We start from the raw sequence: 17,496 nt of genomic DNA, 5'->3' as shown, positions 1-17,496 counted from the left end.
TTCTTTAATGTTTAATGAGTTGTCTTTTAGTTTTAGAAGTAATTTGTGTTATGTATAAATATGAAGTTATATATTTTGGTATGGTTGATCTATGAGGATTGTATTGTTTGATTTTCAGGTTATGACAGGATTTAGGTTTTTGAAATATTGAAAATACAAAGGAGACTCTTCTGGATTTTTTTTTATTTTTTTAAAAAAAAATGATGATGCTCTTAATTGAAGACTCTCTCCCTTTATTTTCATAATTCTCATTCTGATATATATTGAATTAATGAATATATAAGGGTATGTGTAATGAGTTGGTTTGTGAGAAATGAAATGCATAGAATTGCAATAATTAAACTCACTTGAGTATGCGTATGAAATGATTATGAAGTATAAAACTGTTGGAAATGGTTATATCATCGATCCAATGCTACCATAGAGATGGTCTCTCTTGGGGTGTTGTTCAAAAGCAATGTGTCTAGAGTGCCGACCGCACGGGCATTCACTAGTATTTAAACAATATAGAGATAGTAATTTCAAACATGATGAATTAAAAATAAAATAAATAAATAAATAAAATGCAAAGACCGAAGTTCATGAACCGCTTCTAAACTAAAAAAAAATTACAGAACTTAAATACTCATAAGCTTGATGATTATAGTAGAAATAGAATCAAGAAATGTGAAAAGAGCAATACTATACCAATAGCAAAAAGTTTGGATTATTTATATGAGCAGTGGAATGAGTTGATACAAAAAATCACTCAAAGATGAAGTATTACACTAAATTCAATTGAAATTAATTAGTTGGAAATTGGGAATTTGGAAGAGCGTTATCGTGAATAGAGATGGCAAATTGGAGTTGGAAGAATCTGAATAGGTTGTGGGCCATCCATAAAGCCCATCAGAATAGAAATAATCACACATTGAAAGACATCTATGCCCTTATTTAACATCATATATTACAATTAGATAGTACATGAGTTCATAAATAGAAGTCAGAATTAAAGATAAAATAGGAAACGCAACTGTTACGCGGGGAGTTTTATTTATAAGTGAAAGATATATATATATATATATATATATATATATATATATATATATACAAGTATGCGAACCGTGCTACGCATCGGTGTTTTTTCAAGGCTTTAAACTCGTCGACTCTAATATTTCTCGGATAGTATGATTTTTGTCGCTCTAACCTATGTCTCCGATAGTATGATTTTTTAAATTTTAGTTTTAATCTAAAAAATAATATAAAAATATTAGGAGGGATTGAATATAATTTCAGTAATGTGAATGAGGTTTTTTAAATTATTTTAAATAATATGAAACTAATTCTAATTTTAGTAAAGTGGGAGAGTTTTTTGCAAATTGTTTAAAAAGAAAAGAACTGATTAGAAATTTAAAATAATTAAGGGAGGTGGTTCTAAAATCTTAAAATAGAGAGATTGAAAATACACTGTTCGGTTGAGAAGTGGGACTCCTAAAGACCCGGCTATAAATTATGCAAAGTCTTCTTTAATGTTTAATGAGTTGTCTTTTAGTTTTAGAAGTAATTTGTGTTATGTATAAATATGAAGTTATATATTTTGGTATGGTTGATCTATGAGGATTGTATTGTTTGATTTTCAAGTTATGACAGGATTTAGGTTTTTGAAATATTGAAAATACAAAGGAGACTCTGCTGGATTTTTTTTATTTTTTTAAAAAAAAAATGATGATGCTCTTAATTGAAGACTCTCTCCCTTTATTTTCATAATTCTCATTCTGATATATATTGAATTAATGAATATATAAGGGTATGTGTAATGAGTTGGTTTGTGAGAAATGAAATGCATAGAATTGCAATAATTAAACTCACTTGAGTATGCGTATGAAATGATTATGAAGTATAAAACTGTTGGAAATGGTTATATCATCGATCCAATGCTACCATAGAGATGGTCTCTCTTGGGGTGTTGTTCAAAAGCAATGTGTCTAGAGTGCCGACTGGCACGGGCATTCACTAGTATTTAAACAATATAGAGATAGTAATTTCAAACATGATGAATTAAAAATAAAAATAAATAAATAAATAAAATGCAAAGACCGAGTTCATGAACCGCTTTTAAACTAAAAGAAAAATTACAGAACTTAAATACTCATAAGCTTGATGATTATAGTAGAAATAGAATCAAGAAATGTGAAAAGAGCAATACTATACCAATAGCAAAAAGTTTGGATTATTTATATGAGCAAGGGAATGAGTTGATACAAAAATCACTCAAAGATGAAGTATTACACTAAATTCAATTGAAATTAATTAGTTGGAAATTGGGAATTTGGAAGAAGCGTTATCGAATAGAGATGGCAAATTGGAGTTGGAAGAATCTGGAATAGGTTGTGGGCCATCCATAAAGCCCATCGGAATAGAAATAATCACACATTGAAAGACATCTATGCCCTTATTTAACATCATATATTACAATTAGATAGTACATGAGTTCATAAATAGAAGTCGAAATTAAAGATAAAATAGGAAACTAAACCTGCATTCTGCAGGGGAGTTTTATTTATAAGTGAAAAGATATATATATATATATACAAGTATCGCGAACCGTATACTACGATCGGTGTTTTTTCAAGGCTTTAAACTCGTCGCTAATATTTCTGGATAGTATGATTTTTTTTCGCTCTAACCTATGTCTCCGATAGTATGATTTTTTAAATTTTAGTTTTAATCTAAAAAAATAATATAAAAATATTAGGAGGGATTGAATATAATTTCAGTAATGTGAATGGGGTTTTTAAATTATTTTAAATAATATGAAACTAATTCTAATTTTAGTAAAGTGGGAGAGTTTTTGCAAATTGTTTAAAAAGGAAAGAACTGATTAGAAATTTAAAATAATTAAGGGAGGTGGTTCTAAAATCTTAAAATAGAGAGATTGAAAATACAACACTGCTTCGTTGAGAAGTGGGACTCCTAAAGACCCGCTATAAATTATGCAAAGTCTTCTTTAATGTTTAATGAGTTGTCTTTTAGTTTTAGAAGTAATTTGTGTTATGTATAAATATGAAGTTATATATTTTGGTATGGTTGATCTATGAGGATTGTATTGTTTGATTTTCGGTTATGACAGATTTAGGTTTTGAAATATTGAAAATACAAAGGAGACTCTTGGATTTTTTTTATTTAAAAAAAAAAATATGATGCTCTTAATTGAAGACTCTCTCCCTTTATTTTCATAATTCTCATTCGATATATATTGAATTAATGAATATATAAGGGTATGTGTAATGAGTTGGTTTGTGAGAAATGAAATGCATAGAATTGCAATAATTAAATTCACTTGAGTATCATGAAATGAAATGATTATGAAGTATAAAACTGTTGGAAATGGTTATATCATCGATCCAATGCTACCATAGAGATGGTCTCTCTTGGGGTGTTGTTCAAAAGCAATGTGTCTAGAGTGCCGACTGGCACGGGCATTCACTAGTATTTAAACAATATAGAGATAGTAATTTCAAACATGATGAATTAAAAATAAAAATAAATAAATAAATAAAATGCAAAGACCGAGTTCATGAACCGCTTCTAAACTAAAAGAAAAATTACAGAACTTAAATACTCATAAGCTTGATGATTATAGTAGAAATAGAATCAGTAAATGTGAAAAGAGCAATACTATACCAATAGCAAAAGTTTGGATTATTTATATGAGCAGTGGAATGAGTTGATACAAAAATCACTCAAAGATGAAGTATTACACTAAATTCAATTGAAATTAATTAGTTGGAAATTGGGAATTTGGAAGAGCGTTATGCGTGAATAGAGATGGCAAATTGGAGTTGGAAGAATCTGGAATAGGTTGTGGGCCATCCATAAAGCCCATCAGAATAGAAATAATCACACATTGAAAGACATCTATGCCCTTATTTAACATCATATATTACAATTAGATAGTACATGAGTTCATAAATAGAAGTCAATTAAAGATAAAATAGGAAACTAAACTGTATTCTGTGGGGAGTTTTATTTATAAGTGAAAGATATATATATATATATACAAATTATCGCGAACCGTATTTCATGATCGGGTTTTTTCAAGGCTTTAAACTCGTAAAAATAATATTTCTGGATAGTATGATTTTTGTCGCTCTAACCTATGTCTCCGATAGTATGATTTTTTAAATTTTAGTTTTAATCTAAAAAAATAATATAAAAAATATTAGGAGGGATTGAATATAATTTCAGTAATGTGAATGAGGTTTTTAAATTATTTTAAATAATATGAAACTAATTCTAATTTTAGTAAAAAGTGGGAGAGTTTTTTTTTGCAAATTGTTTAAAAAAGAAAAGAACTGATTAGAAATTTAAAATAATTAAGGGAGGTGGTTCTAAAATCTTAAAATAGAGAGATTGAAAATACACTGTTCGGTTGAGAAGTGGGACTCCTAAAGACCCGGCTATCATATAGTGTAGAGATATATATTCGGTCCGGCTAGCTAGACAGCCCAAAAAGTAAACAGCCATCTTAAAGGCGAAATCAAACCGTTCGATCACAAAAAAATCAAACGCTTATATCTAAACACCGAAATTTCAAAATATAATCTCGGGTTTGGGTTTTCTCTCACTCGCTCTTTCTCTCTCCTATTCCTCTCTCCAAACTCGTAATCGAAACCATCAGGAACTAGGTTTAGTTGCATCAAATCTGTATTTAATCTGGCATCAAATCTGTCTTAACAACTCCCCGTGACGATGCCATAACACTTTGCCGTGCTTTCAAAGATATGTATGTATACAACCCACCCCCTATTCTTGCCGCTGACTTATTTGTTTTGAAGAATTGCAATTTGCATTTTTGGGTTTATGTATAATCCTAATGTTTCCAGGGGGGGGGGGGGTTCATGTCCAATTTTAACTACCATGATTGGAAATTTTGTCTTTATTATTATTATTATGGGAATTATGATTTTAATTTTGGTTTCTTTAAGTCACCTCCAAGACAAAATCACACAACCAATACGGCCTTTAAGACACCTATTGCTCTCGTTTTTTTTTCTTTATCTAATTTGGAGACAAATTGTGAACTACTGCATAGTGCATACTGCTCTATGTACGAATTTTTTGGGATCATGCATATTCTGGTGGTGTTGTGGGTGAGTATAAGGTTGAAAGGACTGCAATCTGCCAAAAGAGTACTATTGTGAAGCAAGCCATAAACTCTGAATTTGAATTTGTTCCAGAATTATCGATGAATTTTTTTTGATGTCGATGAAAATCCTTTTGTACCATCCTATGAAAAAGGCTCTTTGCCGCCAGGAAGCAGACTTACTCAGTAGAACTATGATATCTCCAATGGTATCCGCGTCCCACTGTATAGGTTTCTAGATATACATTTGGATGTTATGATTTTAGGAAGTTGGTATCTGCTCTATTTTATTGCATTTTATTTCTGGTTTCCTGGAATCGATATATTATTTAGCATTCTTTGTTGAGCTATCTGAATGCCCTGATTACTCTTCTGCATGCAGGGATCAGAAGGATGTGATGGAGTCATTAGGCTTGCAGAACCCTTTAATACTTAGGTTCTCATTTAACCGACCTAATATTTATTATGAAGGTGAGTCACACGCTCTTATACAAGTCAAGATTTATTGTTTGATGTATTCACTACCTTATTTTAAAGTTAGACAATGGAGTTCAGAACAAAATTGGTATAGCTGAACCCCCATTATTATTAAGCTCATTCATGTGTTATTTGACTGATTGGGTTTGACTTTGTGTATCCTAAAAAAGTTTGTGAATGATTTGTTGAATACTTTTGCTTGCTTATTTTATTTAGCCCACGATATGTCGAGCATGGGATTGTTTTGCAGATGGGAAAAAACTTTTAGATATCATGAGACATGAGTACTTTGATTTAGATGAACATATTATTGGGTACTATTACTACTAAATGATGTACTACAACAATCTTTGAGTTTTCACCTTTTTGCTGCAAAACTTTTCAATGCTACTAGGGTAGTTGACCTGGTATCTTGTCTTTTAGGAGACACCTTGAAAATGATATGAGTTTAATCCCTCAAGAACATTGAGACACCTTGAAAATGATCTGAGTTTAATTCCTCAAGAACATCGAGGGACCTTTAACTTTGTACTTAATAATTATCAGATCAGTAACACCCTTCTAACTAAGTTTTGGAGCTCATGGGGACAAACTTTGGATAAAAGTAATTGTGGCTAATATGCTTGTGATTGCACTTTATGTGCTAAATGCTAATACATCCTTGAGTTTGTATGATCATTCTTAACCAATAATTGACTTAAGTCTGAGGTATATGCATTTCTTTGCTTGCTGGATTCTATTTAGAGCTCTTCCGCTGCATATACATGGATGTTAGGGAATAATTGTTTTTTCTTCAGGATGGCATGCTACCAAGTACATGAGAAACAATCCAAATTACAGGGTTTGACATTTTATTGGTGGCGTCAAGTTCGGTGAGATGGAGCGTGACTGTCTTCTTGCCCCTGGAGCTGCTGCCAACTTGCATGAACGCCTCTTCACTCTCAGTGACTTCTCCCATATGCATATTTGTGGAAAATGCTCGCATATTTCAAATGTCATTCAAAGATCGGTTGGTGGTGGAGGCAAGATTAGAAGGCCATTCTGCAGGTTCTGTGATTCTGCCGAGCATGTTGTGAAGGTCAATGTACCTTATGAGGCGAAGCTTCTCTGTCAGGAGCTATTTAGTATGGGAATTTCTGTGAAGTTTGGGACGGAGCCTTGTTAAGGCCAAGTATTGTAATGTAAATGAAACAGTGAAAGCTTATATCTCCACTAACTTACTTGGAGCGATCAATACATGTACGAATGTGTAATATACTTGAGTTTTAAACGCATCTGGTGCATGCCGTTACCTAAGCTTTGTGTCCATAATTCTGTATTTTGTTTTACCAAATTTTTTGCTGTTTGCAGGATTCATGATTATTAAGATTTAAGTCTTTCACGGATTCTTCTGCTAAGTTACAAGTAATGTAATCAAGTTACTTGAGCTCCTCCAGACTGAATTGCACGTGAACACTTTGCTTGTTTACTTTTAAAATTTCAATGACGACTGGAACTAGAATAACTGAATAAGGTATGATTATTCAGGACTTCCAGATGGGATGATTAGAACTTTGCTGCCATTTTATTTTATCCTGATTTGCAACTTTATTGGTACGCGAAACAACTACAAAGGCCTTGAAGTACCCCTGTTTATCAAATTATAAAGCAGGAAAAATATACAATTTTACAATATGAACAAGCATGATCTATATTAAATAAGAATGCATCTCCTGACATTAAGTTCAGCACATTTAGTGGTGCATACGAACACTAAAGACCTGCAAACTAAGTGAACAATCAGAAATGCTACTCGAGTTTGGTTGGTCTTGTGTTCGTTCAGTTTCAATCAGAAACGCTTCTGATGAGACATGTTGTTCACCTCCATATCCTAGACCATTGTGAGACCTCCAGTGATAGAATCAAACTAATCCTGCTTCTACTCCTTGTACAGAATCAATAACAGTTTGTATCTTCCTTAATGACCGGTTCACTTTTTTTATCTTGCGAGACGACCATCTTGATATCCCATGATGTTTGCATATCCTTTTCAGAGTAGTGGGGCAAACTGCAAATTCAACATATACAGCATCAATTGCCTTTCAAGTCTCATCTTCTAGACCTACCATGAAATTCCTATTAATTGGAAAAATACTGCTTTATACTGTTATTGAAGTTCACTAGTAAGAAAGGAAACTATATATCCATCTCACTTCATCATCCTAAAGATCACACAACTAAACAATGTTGTTATTCTCTAAGAACTACATAGAAGCTCATGCAACGGTTTGAACTTTGAAGTATCAGAATTAACAGAAAAACAAAGGTAGATGGCCTCACCCCCAATGCTTTTTGCAGCATCCTTAAGACTCCCTGAGAAGTACTGCTGAAGAGTGTTTAAGCTGATATTCTTTTCCAGTGCACTTTATTTTTATCCAACTGTCTCTTCTACAATAGAAGTTAATGGGTCAAAGCTTCCAAGTAGAAACGGCTAAGAAATGATAAACAAAAAGATGTTATTTTCAGCAGCAGTAGGTGGTAGCAAAAGGTAATCAGCTCTGAACTAATTGCTTTCCAGCAACAGCAGCAGGTAGGCAACAAGGTAGTAGTAGCAGTCACTATAACACACCAGTCATCACCACAGCAGTCCACTACTCCACACATTAGTCATCACCACAGCAGTCCACTACTCCACACGTACTATCACGTTTGTCTCCTCACATGCCTTCCACACACAACACCATGTGGTACTGGCAGTTCACATACTTTACATTGAGGCAGAGTAATATTCAAAAGCTATACATGATTGAGATATTATTAAGGGTTAACTAGTATTACCCCCCACTAGATGAGTCAATTAGGATTTCCCCCCCCACTAGATGGGAAATTAGGTCCCCCCTAAATACACACAAAAAAAAAAATATAATTTTTCCAACGAAAATGACAAAGTGGGTTGACCGAATTTTTTTGTGTGTATTTAGGGGGGAGACCCTAATTTCCCATCTAGTAGGGGGGAAATCTTAATTGGCTCATCTAGTATGGGGGTAACACTAGTTCACCCTATTATTAATAAAGGCTTGCCAACATACACTCACACCAGCTATTATGCACTATGAAAGAAACTGCAGGGCTACATTACCTACATGCACTCATGATACAAGCTATTTGTAATCTAAGACTTCCCAATGTAGCTCCAACGGAATCATGATTTAACATATATCCTTGCCGGTGATTATCGCTAATTAGAATTCACTCGACTAGTTTCTTATATTCATTAATTCCCTACCGAATAAGTTATGATGTATTGTCACAATGATATGGAACATAGAATGAAGTAACGTAATTGTGGAATTAATAAAGTTAATAGGAAGGAAAAAGGGGGAAGAATAGTACATCATCCGCCATCGATGTTCTTATATACCACATCACAACGCTATTCTATAGATATTGTCTTTTGCCCACTCAAATGCCAAATTCTTTGTAAGTTGATTTATAGCTCCTGAAACCAAGACATATGATTCAATTAAAACACTACCCTCCAATATGTGACTTTGAAGCTTTTCAAGTGTTACAAACCTTTAGTCGCTCCATAAATTGAAACACCTTGATGAGCCACCACACCCCCAACAGAAGAGATGAAAACAATGCTTCCCATTCCAGAAGCTTTCAAGAGAGGGTGTGCTAGTTGAGATAGATGGAAAGTAGACTCGACATTTATAGCCATGAGAGTTGAGAAATCTTCCACAGTACAATCAACATTTTGCTTATATATCCATTGTTGACCTACATCCACCACAAGTAGTCGGAACTAAATATAACCTATATATCCATTATTACTTTGGGCTAAATTTTGAATATTTTGTTACATCTAGTTCCCTTGTGACATTACCTCACTCAATTTTGATCTATATACATACCTATGCTTCAATTCGAACTTACTTGTTGTCATTTCAATTAGAACTATTGTAAGAACCTCAAATAAGTCACAAAGAATAAAACAGAATCAAAGTAAATGCACTCAAGACTCAATTCTTTCTCTCTCTTTTCTTCTCTTTTTCTCCTCCCTTTCTCTCTTGAGCAGCCCCCTCTTTCTATCCTCATCCTTTTCTTTATATACCCATTCCTCCTCGATCTAGACCCTCCATGGATCCCTCTATCTGACGGCCTTCCTTTTGTCGTCGTTACCTCGCCACGCGTCGCCGCCCAGGGTTCTCAAGCGGCATGGTTCAATTTGCTCCCCAACCTACCCGCTTACCTTGCCTTGCCTCGTCATCCTTGACTTAGTCCTGTGGCACATAATGGGCCACTACAAATGCCCCTTCTCGATTTCGCGGCCATATTATTGGCCCGAGGTCGAGAACCCCCACCGTTTTATCTCTTTAACAATCCATATCTGTCACCTTGGGAAGCGTGCGACGTGACAGACACTCATCACGCGCGTGTTTTTCTGGCGGCCCCTGGTTTCCCGTGCATCCACATGTCATCCTTCGGCTGGAGCCTCAGCTGACGCTTCGGTTTCCCCACCGCCTGAAATTACAGTCTTGCCTTCAACCTATTTAAACCCCTCTCCCTTCTTCTTCTTCCCTCACTTTCCCTTTTCTTGCCCAAACTCCTTCTCTTCCTCTACTCAAACCCCCCATTTTTCTTCTCCTCCAACCTTCACCAGTGCACGCGTATTTCACTGTGGTGGTCTCCCCAGTGCCTTCCTTCCTCTCCGGCTACCTTTTACGACCTCCTTACCTCCTTTTCATCAGTGATCGGTACGTTTTCTTGATCCATCTTTTTTTTTAGTGAACTGTTTTCCCTTTCTCATTTTGAAATACTTCGATTCCTGAAGTCCGTTCATCTCCCTTCCGATGACGGACCGCGAATCTGGTGACTCATCTTCTTCCCACTCAGCGGGCGTGTCTTCTCCCCCGCCCCCTGCTTCTACTGCCGTGCCCTCCACCTCCGGTCGCCCTGCCACTTTATTGCCGCCTCCACCTAGATCTCGTAGACCTAATTTGGACGCTATTAGAGCGGCCTACGGTGTTCCAGCCGACATTGTATTAGAACACGTGCCCTCTGTTACCCACTACCCCCATTTGGTTTCCCGCCGGCCGGGCCCTTTTGTCATTACCGTGGGTCAAATGGTTGCCGGTCTGCGGCTTCCTCTCACTCTACTGAATGTTGAAGTTTGCAACCACTTCAACATTCCCCCGTGCCAAGGTATTGGGAATTTTTGGCGGATAATGTATGCCGCGAACTCTTATAATAAGTCCCATGACCCCAAGATTATCAGCCGCGACATCTACTCCCACTACTATCTCAAAACCAGCACCAAGGATGTCAGCATAGGATATCAGTCCTTCTACGTTCGTCCTAAGAAACAATCTTTTCTCCTTAAGCTTACCACCTCCGAGAAAGTGTGGCACCACTATCCGTTCTATGTACTAGGCAACTTTCTATCTGCAGACATACCTTCAACCCTGACTCTTAACCACCTCGCCTTCCGACTTCGCAGTGAGTATCATAGTTCTTTCCCCTTTTTCGAATTGCTTTCTCTCTAATCTACTAACTCACCTCTGTTCTTGTTTGCAGGTTGGCGACCAGATTCCAAATCCAGAATTTATGACAACATCTCCTGTCCTATCTTTGCTCAAATCTGCGACCTTGGCTCTGCCCAAGCTGCCCTCTTAGGTATTCATCCCACCACCGCTACTCCCTTACTGCCCATCCCCGTCCTTAACTCCTTCCACGGCTTAACAGGTCCCTTTTTTCGTCCTCCCCCTCCCAAGGAACAAAAGCCCCGCGCATCTCACCCTTCCAAGAAGCGGTCTCGCTCCCATAACTCTCCTCTCCCCCTTCCTCGATCTTCCTCCCCTTCTTCCGCCTCCTGTGAAACTCCAGATCTCCACCCCTCCGCCACTCCCAGCGCCATCCCTTCCTACCGCTCTATCTCCCATTGGGACAACCAGTTCACCTCTCACCCCTCCCCTGCCGCAGACATAGATGTCCACAAGTAGAAAATATTTGATAACGACTCTGATGACGAGGTGAGGGAAGTTCCCCCCCCACCAACATGCATGCGCCCTCTGATCAGCCACCAGCCAAGAGGCCGCAGACATCCACCTTTGCTGAGCTTGTCCCCCTAACCTATCAGGCCCCCCTGCCCGGAGGCCCAGCTCCTTCTTCTCCACCCTCTCATCCGGCTGCCTCTCCTCCCAGCACCCACCGACTTGGCAAGGAGCCCGCCTCCAGTCTTGCACCAGTTGAGGACTTCTATCGTATCTTCAATGTGCGAAATCGGAAGGTAAATGTCGCGGACTCCACTCTGGAAAACGTTGTTGTGGCCTCCTCCTTGTTCTACAATGCCCATCTGCCTAAGAACATTGCCTATGCTGACGGAGGTTCATTTGATTCACATCGCACTTCATTATATACCAACTGGGAGCGGGTACTACTTCCTCTCTCCTCTCCCCTCTCTTTTTTTTTTCACCCCTCTCCCTTTTTTACTCAGGTGAGCGTTGACATCTCATTTATGATCCACAGCTTTCTCCGCGCCAAGAATAAGGTGACCGCTCTGGAGCAAGAACTCAACGGCCCCTCTAGCTTGTGAGCGTCTTATGCCGGTCTTGAGTCAGACCTGCCCGCCCCAATTTGGCCAAAGTTCAGGCTCAAGATGAGTTGACTACAGCCAAATCTTCCCATCAGCGGTACATGGACTCCGTCAATGAATGTCTGCGCTGTCAAAGGGAAGAACTTCTCCAACACCACCTGCTTGATTCGAACGCCCGCACCCAACAACACCAGAAGGCTGTGGACGCCCTCACCCAGGCCCACCAAGATGAAACCGCCAAAATTCTGGAGCAGCACCAAGCAGATATGGCGATTCTTCGTGACCGTTTCAAAGCCTTGGCTGAGAAGCGGGTGGCCCGGAAGATTTAGGAGGTACTTGACCGGATTACCCTGGAGGGCTGCCTTCTACCCCTCAAACCTACTATCCCGATGGCGGTTCCCCGAGGGCTGCTGATCCTTCTGTGGCCGCTGATCCCGCTGGAACCTCAGAACACCTTGAGATGGGCACTGACCACCTCGTAGCCGCTGTCCTCAAAGAGCCCCATAGTGCCGCTGTTGACGATGCTGCTAGAGAAACTAACCTTGAGTCGTCCACCTAGGGAATGCCCTAGTCTTTATTATGTATCCCAAATTGTTGTTAACTTTGCAATTCGGCTTGCCTTTTCTATTTTTCACCATACTGTTGTTAACTTGCGATATGACTTGCCTTGATTTAATGTATTTTGCTATGTGATTGTGTGCTATATGCCTGCTGTCTTCTCTTTTGCGCTCTTCTTTCGTTTATTAGATTTGATAGTCTACCTCTTATCCCTAGTTTGCGTGCCTACTCATCCACATCTTCCTGCCATTTCCCTCCCTTGTGCTTTCTTTACCGAATTTACGCCCCCTCGGCCAATGTCAGCAAAGGGCTCATCCCCTCCGCTGCTTCTCTCTCTCTCTAGGAGCCAGATGGGGTCCCTCTCATTGCCCCATGTATCTTTTCATCTACGGTCCGCGGAGGGCACATCCCGCCAGAGCAGCTCGTCTTTCTCAGGTCCCCTTCCAAAGCTGATGTCAGCGAAGGGCTCATCCCCTCCGCTGCTTCTCTCTCTCCTGAAGCCAGATGGGGTGACTTTCATTGCCCATGTGTCATTCCCGTCTGCGGAGGGCTCATCCCGCTTCGCAGGCTCAATCTTCCTGCTAGAGCAGCTCATCTTGCTCAGGATCCGTTCCACAACTAATGTCCACGAAGGGCTCATCCCCTTCGCTGCTTCTCTCTCTATAGGAGCCAGATGGGGTCCCTCTCATCGCCCCATGTGTCTTTTCGTCTAAGGTCCGTGGAGGGCTCATCCCGCTCCACTGGATCGCTCATCCTACTGGAATAGCTCGTCTTGCTCAGATCCCCTTCTAAAGCTGATGTCGTGGGGCTCATCCCTCCGGCGCTTCTTTCCCTAGGACCGGTGGGGTCCTCTCACCGCTATCAGGTAATGCGGTATGTTCACGTTCCCATTCAGTAATTTCGAATAATAAACAAAAGTGTTATAGTTTTATATATTTACAAACAACTATAGTCTTTCGCTCGGGACCCTCTTTACATTGCTCTGAACTTCAGTACATTTACTCATAAAACTTTTTTAACGTTCTTACGTTCCAAGGCCTCGCTATTAGCTTTCTTTCCATTGTTCGAAGCTTATAGGTTCCTGACCCCCCCCTTCCTCTATCACGGTGTACGGCCCTTCCCAGTTTGGACCCAACTTCCCGTCCTTTTCCTCCTTAGTGTTTGGCGTCACCCGGCGAAGCACCAGTTCCCCTATCTTAAACTTCCGCAGTCTGACCCGCTTGTTGTATTGCCTCTATAGCCTCCGATGATACTCTTCCAGACGGATGCGGGCTGAATCTTTTCTCTCTTCTGCCAAATTCAAATCTCCGGCTAAAATGCGCCAGTTTGTTCCTTCTTCCATCGCCTTGGTTCTCCTGGTGGTCGCCACCAGTTCCGTGGGAATCACCGCCTCAATATCGTACGCCAAGGCGAACGGGGTCTCTTTGGTGGTGGTCCTCGAAGTGGTTCTATAAACCCACAGAACATGGTTCAACTCGTCAGCCCACGCGCCCTTCCTATCTTCCAACTTTCTTTTCAGATTGTTCAATATCGTCTTGTTGGAAGATTCAACTTGCCCGTTGCCTTCTGGATTGTAGGGTGCTGAAAACCCTTGTTTCACTTTGTAGGCTTCAAAGAACGCTGCCACCTTTGCCCCTGTGAACTGTGTCCCATTGTCTGCAATGATGGCATATGGCAGCCCGAACCGACATATAATATTCTCCCATAAAAACGCAATCACCTGAGCTTCCTTTATCTGTTGCAATGGGACGACTTCTATCCATTTTGTGAAGTAGTCTGTGGCTGCCAACATATACCTTCTTTTGCCGCTAGCCATGGGCAGTGGCCCCACGATGTCCAACGCCTACATGGCAAAGGGCCAAGGGCTGGAGACGTTATGCAAGGGTTCCACAGGTGCAAATATCCGCTGTGCAAATCTCTGACACTTGTCACACCTTTTGGCAAATTCGACTGCATCCCGTTTCATATGAGGCCAAAAATAGCCCTGTGTCAACAACCGATGTGCCGTGGTCCTCCCCACGGAGTGGCTTCCAGTTCCGCCGTTCGCGGTAATTCTCGCCAACACCTCCTCGATGACAATCACGCCCCGGCACACTTCAAAGAATCCATTGAAGTTCTTCCTATACAGTTCCCCTTCCATCAGCACATATCTCCGAGACGTTTGCTCCACCCTCCTTCTCTCATTCCTATCCGTCACCGTTCCTCCTAGAAAGCATTTGATGGGCTCCATCCACCCACCCTCTTCCTCTGCAACATGGCACACCTCCATTATTTCCTCTGTGCTCGGCCTCCCCAATCTTCCCACTTTTATAGTCCTTTCCTCAGACCCCAGCATGGCGGTGGCCACATATGCCAGAGCGTCTGCATGTCTATTCTCCCCCCACCCTAGGCGTACAAGCTGAAGCTTTGTGAACTTACTAGCTCTTTGATGCACTACCTGCAAGTATTTGGCCATTCTTGGACATCGGGCAGCGAAACCCCCATTTGCCTGGCACACCACCAGATTGGAATCTAAATATACTATCAAATCTTTCACTCCCAGGTCTTCCGCCATTCTCAATCCTGCTATAACGGCCTCGTACTTTGCCTCATTACTGGATGCCGTGAACCCCAACTTCATGGTCAACTCTATCCGGTTATTATCCGGCGTGACCAACACCACCCCTATACCGCTGCATACGTCGGTAGCTGACCCATCCGCAAACACTCTCCACCCATTCTGCTTATCCCAAGGATCCAGTTGATCGGGCATCACGCCCTTGTCTGACTCCATGACCATCTCCTCTCCCCACGTCGGGTCCTCCGCCGGGAATTCTGCCAAGAACTCTGCGACGGCCTGTGCTTTCTCCGCTGTCTTAATCTGATACTGTATCTCGTAGGAACTAAGCATCACTACCCATTTCAACATTCGGCCTGACTTCTCAGCCCTTAATGCTTGTTTAAGCGGCAGGTTGGTCACCGCCACTATCGAATGAGACTCAAAGTATGGTTTTAACTTCATGGTGGAAAAGATCAAAGCCAAGGCATATTTCTCCATTCTGCTATACTGCGTCTCGGCCTAACAATGTCTTGCTTTGGAAATACACTGGCCTCTCCACTCTATCCGCTAGTCTGACCAGAACAGAACTGAACGCATACTCGGTGGCCCCTAGATACAGGTACAATTTCTCCCCTTGCTCGGGCCGCGACAGTAATGGGGCTTTACCCAAATATCTCTTCAGCTCTTGAAAAGCCTCCTTGCATTTCGGCGTCCATATGAAGTCCGGCGTGCTTCTCAACAACCGGTATAACGGTCTACACTTGTCCGATGATTTGGAAATGAATCTGTTCAATGTCGCACCCTCCCAGCTAGACGAACTTCCGTGATGTTCTGTGGCGACGACATCTCTACCAATGCTCTTATCTGTTCTAGATTAGCTTTTATTCCCCTATGAGTAACGATGTAGCCCAAGAACTTCCCAGTGGTCACCCCAAACGTGCATTTCTCTAGATTCAGCTTTAGATTGTATTTCCGCAGGATCCCAAACGTTTCCCTCAATCCGTCTAAATGCTCCTTCTCCGACATGCTCTTCTCTACCATGTCATCTATGTATATTTCCATCCCCCTCCTGATCTTGCTTTCGAACATTTTCTCCCCCAACCGCTGAAACGTGGCTCCGGCATTTTTCGACCCAAACGCCATCCTTGTGTAGCAATATGTGCCGCCTTCTACCACAAATGCTGTTTTCTCCTAATCTGGCCCGTACATTGCAACCTAATTGTACCCCATCGACGCATCCATAAACAAGAATATTTTAAATCCTACTATCCTATCCACCAATTCATCCACCCGCGACATGGGGTAACTGTCCTTCGGGCACTCGGCATTCACATCTGTGAAATCCACGCACATCTGCACCTTGCCATTCTTTTTCGGTACTGCCACCACATTGGATAACCAGTCCGTGAACTCTACTTCTCGTATTATTCTGGCTCCCTTCAACCGTACCACTTCCTCGCGAATGCCCGCTGCATACTTCGGTCTAATACTCCACATCTTTTGCCTTACCAGCTTTGCCTCCTCTCTCATGTGTAACCGATGGCAAGCAAAATCCGGGTCCAACCCCGTAACCTCTTCAATGGTCCAAGCAAACACGTCTTGGTTTTATGACAAGAACTGGGTCAATTCTCTCTTCCATTCATCCGTCAAGCTGGACCCTATCGCGGTAAACCTCTCCTCTTTCCCTCCAACATTTACCACTTCAATCTCATCCAGCGTCTTCGGACCTGTTGCCGCCTCCCCCTTCTCTTCAACCACGGCGTTCTGTAATTGCTATGCCTGCCTCTTCCTCGGATTTGAGTCCTCCTCGTCCGGCCCTCGGATCAACCATTTAACTGTACCCCTATGACTGTTTTTGGCCGTCACTTGGTCTCCCCGAACTTCATACATACCCGTGGGAAAGGGAAACTGTATCACCTGATAGTAAGTTGACGGGATGACCTTCATCTCATGAATCCACCGCCTTCCTAGAATAGCATTGTACTGGGAGGACGAGTCCACCACCATGAACCGTGCGAACACAGTCACAGGGCCTGTGGTTACTGGTAATAAGAGCTCTCCCATTGGCTCAGTCATGCTCCCACTGAATCCATATAAGTTAGTCTGCGGCGACCTCAACTGTCTATGATCGATCAATCCCCATCTCCTCTGGCGCCCCTTTGAACAACAGGTCCACGGCACTGCCACAATCCACCAATACCTGTTTCACCCTATAATTTC

The 17,496-nt window shown here is 41.0% G+C and overlaps 1 protein-coding gene and 2 long non-coding RNA genes across 3 annotated transcripts; 1 reads left to right on the top strand and 2 right to left on the bottom strand.

Moving 5' to 3' along the window:
- Window positions 1–4,581: 4,581 nt before the first annotated feature.
- On the top strand, window positions 4,582–6,898 carry LOC147480561 (uncharacterized). Its single transcript, XR_015206274.1, has 3 exons — window positions 4,582–4,765; window positions 5,508–5,596; window positions 6,400–6,898. It is a non-coding gene; the product is annotated as an uncharacterized LOC147480561 (long non-coding RNA).
- A 266-nt stretch (window positions 6,899–7,164) lies between these two features.
- LOC147480560 (uncharacterized) lies at window positions 7,165–8,364 on the bottom strand. Its single transcript, XR_015205668.1, has 2 exons — window positions 7,922–8,364; window positions 7,165–7,649 (listed from the first exon to the last, which is right to left on the bottom strand). It is a non-coding gene; the product is annotated as an uncharacterized LOC147480560 (long non-coding RNA).
- A 6,216-nt stretch (window positions 8,365–14,580) lies between these two features.
- Window positions 14,581–15,774, bottom strand: LOC147480559 (uncharacterized). The gene has a single exon (XM_086578689.1). It carries the CDS (start codon window positions 15,772–15,774, stop codon window positions 14,581–14,583), a length of 1,194 nt encoding a protein of 397 aa, XP_086434815.1.
- Window positions 15,775–17,496: the final 1,722 nt, after the last annotated feature.

The sequence above is a fragment of the Coptis chinensis genome, chromosome 8 (genome assembly GCF_015680905.1).
Source record: "Coptis chinensis isolate HL-2020 chromosome 8, ASM1568090v1, whole genome shotgun sequence".
In the NCBI taxonomy this organism is placed as follows: Eukaryota; Viridiplantae; Streptophyta; class Magnoliopsida; order Ranunculales; family Ranunculaceae; genus Coptis; species Coptis chinensis.
The sequence above is the reverse complement of the archived record's forward strand: the minus strand, read 5'-3'. Positions and strand labels throughout refer to the sequence as shown.